The sequence below is a fragment of the Bubalus bubalis genome, chromosome 9 (assembly GCF_019923935.1).
Source record: "Bubalus bubalis isolate 160015118507 breed Murrah chromosome 9, NDDB_SH_1, whole genome shotgun sequence".
NCBI classification, from domain to species: domain Eukaryota; kingdom Metazoa; phylum Chordata; class Mammalia; order Artiodactyla; family Bovidae; genus Bubalus; species Bubalus bubalis.
Window position 1 is genome coordinate 97,989,907 of NC_059165.1, and position 7,421 is coordinate 97,997,327.

Here is a 7,421-nt window from a genome sequence, read left to right on the forward strand (position 1 = left end):
TAAGCTGGGGTTAGGGGAAGGAGACAAGATATGAAGGGGATATCAGAAAAAAGAAACAAAAAACCAAATTTTTTTAAAAGATAAAAAAATGAAGGGGCTATCAGAGAGAAAATGGTAGGAAAAAAATGGAGAGTTCAAGGGAAGAACGAAGAAAAAGAGGTGAAAGAGGGGAAAAGGAGAGGCTGAGAGAAAATTAAGAGAAAACGAGGAGAGAGACACACAGCAATAGCAGGTGTCTGTGGTTGCGGCCATGTCCTTCACCTGTAGCCTCCCACAGTTGGCTAGATGACTGGTCCATTCTGAGCCCTCTGTTCACCCTCGCAGGTCAGAGTTCATCAGCGGAAGAAGGAGGCAGACTATGAGGTTCAGCAGCTACAGCCCAATAGCATGGGCTATTACCTGCCACACCCGGACCTGAGGAAGCTGCAGTGAGACCTGCGGAGGTCCCCTTTTCCCAGACAGGTTCCAGAGGAGGTTGGCTGGAACAGAAGTAAACCACGTTGGTCGGACACAACCTCCAGGCCTTTCTTGGCTTGGCCCCCACCTGGTTCACAGTGGACTGAGAGAAAGGGTCTCCCCTTCATTGCGCTGAAGACAACTGCAACTTCTGTCTGATGGGTTCACACCCTCAGGGACACCAGGATTGGTGAAATAGGCACAGACGTGGCTAAAGAACAAAATTGACATCCCACTTAAGTGAGGTTCACCTTCCTAGTCACCCCCTGAACACCTCTCTCCTTGACTCCTGGGCAGCCATCACCCCATCTCTATTCCTCCATGTTCTGCACCCCCTTCCCCGAAGCCCTGGCAGTCTCAAGTTCCGTGTGAACTACTTGATTCTCTGATGTTCAGATTCCCCAGGATGTTCACTGACTCCTCTCCTTCATCACAGGTCCTCCAAGGTAAGAAATAGACTAAGAGGAATGAGTGGGTCAGCCATGATTCTGCAGTCAGCCCTGGGACTTGGTATCTGGGAAGACTGAATCCCAGAGTGGCAGCAAACTCTAGAGAGATAGAGTCTACTTCGAATTTAAAGATGAATAAAACTCAGGGGAAAGATCTGAGAGAAAAAATAAAGACAGTCCCTTTTTTCATTTTTTTCTGCACTGAATCTAACTGAACGGTTAAAGCAGAGACTCCCCAACACGCAGCTCAAAGCATCCCAGGCATGATGCTAATACTGTAGATGCTCTGTTACTGTTTAATATCTCACTCTCAGAAACTGTAAATCCCAGACTTGCATGGTGGTCCAGTGACTAGGACTACATGCTCTCAGTGCAGAAGGCCCAGGTTCAATCCCTGGTCCAGGAACTAAGATCCTGCATGCTATATAGCACAGCCAAAAAACAAACAAAAAAAACCCCACATGATTTAACCTCTGGGTATTAAGAACAATTAAGAAATTAGCTACATGACCAAAATTAAAACTGAAAATAAAAAGAAAAATTTCCTGGCAGAAAAAAACACCTGGATTCATACATACATAATCTTGACTCATAAAATATAATGAACAAAGGAAGAAAATTACAAAGTTTACCTGAAAATTGATAATTATAATGGGTCATTTTCATATATCCTCTCAAGAAATTAAAAACACAGTGTTTGTTAGCATGTGATGGTTTAGAGAACAGTTAATAAAATGTTTCTATGAAACAACTACCAAAGCATTCCTGTGGCAAAAAAACTCACATACTTCTTACATACAAACGTAATTTAAAACATATTGAGAGATGATATATAGTCAACTACAGGAACAGGACACACCAACACAAGGAAGGAGTTTATTTTCAGAAATAAATAAAAGATCAGGTGAAGGCAGCCAGTACAATGCAGGAAAGAAACAAACTCCCTTGTTTTTTTACTGCGCCACTGTAGATGTCGTGGGGAGTCAGGAAAACACACTCACTAGCACCATTAACAGCATAAGGTGTTTGTTAAACACGTTAGACTTTAAATGGATATAATCTAGAGAAAAGGGGAATCAGACAATACTCCAAAACAGTAAAATCCAGTGTAGCTTGTTGGTGGACACAAGAGGCCTGACAGAAAAATCCCAACTCCGATGGATCTTTGATGTGGATCTCGGGAAGACATCATGGAAACCTACAGCTCTACAAAAATGGAAACCAAACACTGGTGGTGGTTTTGAGGTACTCTTGATTGGAAGGTCAAAGAATCCAAAATGATGGGCTAAAGATAGTATCCTTAAGTGCAAGTCACTCAGTTGTGTCCGACTCTTTGTGACCCCATGGACTATAAAGTCCATGGAATTCTCCAGGCCAGAATACTGGAGTGGGTAGCTGTTCCCTTCTCTAGGGGATCTTCCCAACCCAGGGATTGAACCCAGGTCTCCCACATTGCGGGTGGACTCTTTATCGGCTGAGCCACAAGGGAAACCTGTATATGGGCGTCTCTCTCCACCTATGGTGCCTCCAAACTCTGACTAATGCTTTGTTTGCTTCTGCTTTCCAAATCCCAGGCAAGTAAGGCTATCAGTGAATTCTAACATAGAACCATAAATATAGGATGGATGCTAGAAAATTTTGTTTCTAACATTACACGGAGAATCAGATATCTGTCCCATCACAGGTCTCTCTTCTCAAAATCTATTCACCAAATACCAGTCAGAGGAAGGACAACAAACAAAGGTCCAAATATAAAAAAATTATTCACATGAAAGTCTCAAAAAAGGAGCTTTGTTGTTAAAGATAACACACAGAAAACAGACTATAAAGACATCCAGGAATTGTCCAGAATCCAGATATCCTGTAGAAAAATCCCAACAAGTGACCACATTTTCCAATTGCTTCTTAATACAGAGTAAAATTATAAAAAATGAAACCTGACTACACACACATCAGATATGCATCTCAATTCACCCATGGATCCAGTAGACTTTCAAATGGAGAGAGAAAATATTAACTGATTCAAAGGAAAAGCACTACCTTTTAATCTCATGTACTACTGTTGGCTGGCTTCCAGGGAGGCCCAGTGGTAAAGAATGCACCTGCCAATGCAGGAGACACAGGAGACACAGGTTTGATTGCTGGGTCGGGAAGAGATCCCCTGGAGCAACACACTCCAGTATTCTTGCCTAGGAATTCCAAGGACAGAAGAGGCTAGTGGGCTACAGTCGCAAAGAATTGGACATGAATGAGGAACTGAACAACTACTGTTGAAAGATGACTTGCAGAATAATGTCACCCCAATACTCATGTGTAAAACTAACTAGTAGAAACTCACACTCCAGTGATGTAGTTTAAGAAAGAGGCTTGATAAACCCAATATATTTACAAGCTGTTAAAAACAAGTCTTTCGTGGTTGAAAGTTTTCTGGAACATTCAGTTCAGTTCAATTCAGTTGCTCAGTAGTGTCCGACTCTGCGACCCCATGAACCGCAGCACGCCAGGCCTCCCTGTCCATCACCAACTCCTGGAGTTCACCCAAATCCATGTCCATTGAGTCAGTGATGCCATCCAACCATCTCTTCCCCTGTCGTCCCCTTCTCCTCCTGCCCTCAATCTTTCCCAGCATCAGGGTCTTTTCCAATGAGTCAGCTCTTCACATCAGGTGGCCAAAGTATTGGAGTTTCAGTTTCAACATCAGTCCTTCCAATGAACACCCAGGACTGATCTCCTTTAGGATGGACTGGTTGGATCTCCTTGCAGTCCAAGGGACTCCTGAGAGTCTTCTCCAACATCACAGTTCAAAAGCATCAATTCTTTGGCACTCTGGAACATTATACCCAGATTAATTTTCATCAAGCTATGAGTTCTCATGTTACTCACATTTGTAATTATTTCTGGTGGGAGTTTTAACATTTAACTATGAAGACCAACTAAAGTCTTTCCCACACTCTTTACAGTCAAAAGGTTTTACCCCATGAGGTGAGTTCTTTCATGCCTTCAGAAGGAAGTGGGATGATTGAAGGTTTTCCCGCATTCTTTGCATTCATAGGGTTTCTCTCCAGTGTGAGTTCTCTCATGTCTTCAAAAACTCTGATACCACCTGAAAGTTTTTCCACATTCTGTACATGCATAGGGTTTCTCTCCTGTGTGAGTCCTTTCATGGTTTTGTAAGGAACTGTATCCTCTGTAGGCTTTACCTCATTGTTTACATCCATAGGGTTTTTCTCTAGTGTGAGTTCTTTCACATGTTCAAAGATAACTGGGACACCTGAACACTTTATGACATTTTTTATATTCGTAGGGTTTTTCTCCAGTGTGATTGCTCTCATGTCTTTGAAAACTTTGACAACATCCGAGGGCTTTTCCATTGTTTACATTCGTAGAATATGAATTCTTCTGTGTGTTTCTAAGGAAGTATAACCTCTGCAGGTTTTTCCACACTGGTTACATTCACAGAGTTTCTCTCCAGTGTGTGTTCTTTCATGTATTCAAAGTGAGGTTGAACAGCTAAAAGCTCCTCCACACTCCCTATATTCATAGGGTTTCTCTCCAGTGTGGGTTTTCATGTTTTTGAAAGGAGGGGTAATACTTGAAGGTTTTGCCACACTGTTTACATTCATAGGTCTCTCTCCAGTGTGACTCCTTTGGTGTATTTGAAAGTAACTGGGGGAAATAGATGAAAGGCTGTTGTTGAACAAAAAAAGACACCGGGATTTTTGGCCCCCAGAGAAGAATTTAATCCGGGGCCAGAGACGAGGCTTGATCATTCAGAGCTTTGTGTAATAAAGTTTTATTAAAGTATAAAGGAGATAGAGAAAGCTTCTGACATACGCATCAGAAGGGGAGTACCCCCCTGTTAGTCTTCAGCTGGATGTTATATAGTCACTAGCAGTCTGTTCGGAGAAGGCAATGCACCCCACTCCAGTACTCTTGCCTGGAAAATCCCATGGATGGAGGAGCCTGGTAGGCTGCAGTCCATGGGGTTGCTAAGAGTCAGACACAACTGAGCGACTTCACTTTCACTTTTCACTTTCATACACTGGAGAAGGAAATGGCAACCCACTCCAGTGTTCTTGCCTGGAGAATCCCAGGGATGGGGGAGCCTGGTGGGCTGCTGTCTATGGGGTCGCACAGAGTCGAACATGACTGAAGCGACTTAGCAGCAGCAACAGCAGCAGCAGTCTGTTAATGAAAGAAAGGAATGTCTTAAAACTCAGAATGGCACCAGGCCCCTCACCCATAAGATGCATTTGGGGATAATCTTGGCACCAAATGGTTCATCCTGGGCCATAAAATGATTAACTTGAATCTTGTAGAAGGACAGATTACCATACAAATAGTTTCATTTACATAGATTAGGGCAACAATATCTGAGTATAACATACTGGTTTGTCAAGTAGGTTCTGACCCATTAGGCAGGATCGACTTGAAGGCAAGAGTTTGGGGTAAATGCATAGTACATTAGCATAGCTTAAGACAAACATTTCCATAAAAAATGCATTGGTTATCTCAAGGTTTGAGAATAGTTAACTTCAGGTGAAACCAGGTGTCATTATGGCAACACAGTATTTTAAGAGAAACCTCCTTTTAAATGTGTATAGAAAAGGAAAAAAATATCGCTAGTTTGTTTCCTCCTGCCACTTAAGAGAGATAAAAATGTCTGACACTTGCAGGCTATTTCCTCCCTTTGGAGACCCCTGGCCTTCCTGCCTGTTACCCTCTCATTAACGCTTTCCCACACGGCTTACACTTATAAGGTCCAACTCCAGTATGAGTGATCAAGTGCACATGAAGGCTTGCAAGAGCTCTAAAGGCTTTTCCACATTCCTTACTTTCATAAGGTTTTTCCCCAGTACGAATTCTTTGATGTTTCCGAAAAGAACTGGGACAACTGAAGGCATTACCACATGTTTTGCATTGGTAGGGCTTTTCTCCATTGTGATTTCTTTTATGTATTTGGAAACCTATGTTAGAACTGAGTCTTACCACATGACTTACATTCATAGGATTTCTCTCCTGTGTGAACTCTTTAGTGTTTTGAAGGAGGGGTAATATCTGAAGGTTCTACCACATTGTTCACAGTTATAAGGTTTCTTTCTGGTATGAGTCTTTTCATGTATTCAGAGTGAACTGAGACAACTGAATGCTTTACTGCATTTTCTACATTCATAGGATTTTTCTCCTGTGTGAGTCCTCTTTTGTGTTCGGAAAGGTTGATAATATCTATAGGCTTTTCCACAATGTTTACATTCATAAGATTTCTCCCCAGTGTGGGTTCTTTCATGTATCTGAAGTGAAGCTGAAGAACTATAAGTTTTCCCACAGCCTTTACACTTATAAGAGGCACCCCTACTATGTGTTACCATGTGTCTTTGCAAAGTTCTGAGCCATAGACTTTCCTACATTTGTTACATTTATAGGTTTTTTTCTCCACTGTAACTTATTTTATGTTTTTCAAAACACTGCAGGTAACTAAAGGCTTTCCCACATACATTGCATTTATTCTCTCCATTTTCCTGATACTCATATGGCTTGTGTCCAATGTGACTTCTGGTGGACCTGTTATGGGAGGAATGATGCATGAGGTCTTTTCCACATACTTTGTGTCCCCGTGGTCTTACTCTGATATGAGTTTTCTTGTTCGGATTGCGATTTGGAATAGGGTTGACATTTTCTCCACAGGGACTATATCCTCTTTACCTTCACAGATTCTCTCTGCCTTCTGACTTCTGCAAAAAAAAACAAGAAGGAAGTAATAATTATCTCTTTGTTAATGATTTCATATTTATTAAAAATGCTTCAGCTACACTTTTACAATTTATAGCAAAAGCATAGGTTTTTTTTCTATCACGTGTGAATTGTTCAAAATTGAATATACCGAGTACTCTACAAGAGGACTCACCAAAATGGTGATATTTATATATAGGGCTTATTAATACTGTTTCCAAGTGAACTATTTTGCAAACACTGAACATTATATCATATATAAGAAAGTAATTTGGTGAAAATTTTTCGGAGCAATACATTTGAAGCATGGGTTACCTTGTTTCTTTTTAAAATCTGGTACAATAACATAATTCTCATGTGAAATACTGCTTTCTACTGTGAATGCCACTCACCTTAGTTTTCTCCCCTGATTTCTGTACCGATCTTCAATGTCATGATCTTCCCATGTTGTTCCTAAAACACACATAAAAATTATTCCAAAGTATTAGAAGTTATAGAAAAATCAGTATACTCTAGTTCTACAATGAACTGTGACAATACCTAATTTGTTTATTTACCAATGTCCTCCCTTTACACGTTCCACCTCTTAGAAAAATACTGATGGGCAGAAAAACTTGTCCTTTGACAAGGTGAAGGTCAGTTGTCATCCTTACCTACTGAGGCCAGGTTCCTAAAGGTTTCCCCCATCACATCTCTGTAGAGTTTCTTCTGTGAAAAATCCAGTAAAGCCCTCTCTTCCAGGGTGAAGTTCACAGTCACATCCTCAAAGACCACTGAGTCCTAAAA

The 7,421-nt window shown here is 41.2% G+C and overlaps 2 protein-coding genes and 1 pseudogene across 7 annotated transcripts in view; 1 reads left to right on the plus strand and 2 right to left on the minus strand.

The window, feature by feature from the left end:
- The window catches only part of LOC102408909 (mucin-16), a 115,546-nt gene extending 114,080 nt beyond the window's left edge, over positions 1-1,466 (plus strand). For all 6 annotated transcript variants that reach the window (XM_044948170.2, XM_025293602.3, XM_044948169.2 and 3 more), the window contains one exon: positions 325-1,466. In XM_044948170.2, coding sequence (XP_044804105.2) covers positions 325-432 — 108 coding nt within the window. In that variant the 3' untranslated portion in view covers positions 433-1,466. The remainder of the gene's footprint in view (positions 1-324) is intronic.
- Positions 1,467-3,905: 2,439 nt separating this feature from the next.
- Positions 3,906-5,363, minus strand: LOC123335283 (annotated as a pseudogene).
- Positions 5,364-5,596: 233 nt separating this feature from the next.
- On the minus strand, positions 5,597-6,610 carry LOC102411893 (zinc finger protein 709). The gene is given in 2 exon segments (XM_045161879.1): positions 5,597-5,872; positions 5,935-6,610. Coding segments are annotated over 2 exon segments (591 nt in total). The 5' UTR covers positions 6,275-6,610; the 3' UTR covers positions 5,597-5,621.
- Positions 6,611-7,421: the final 811 nt, after the last annotated feature.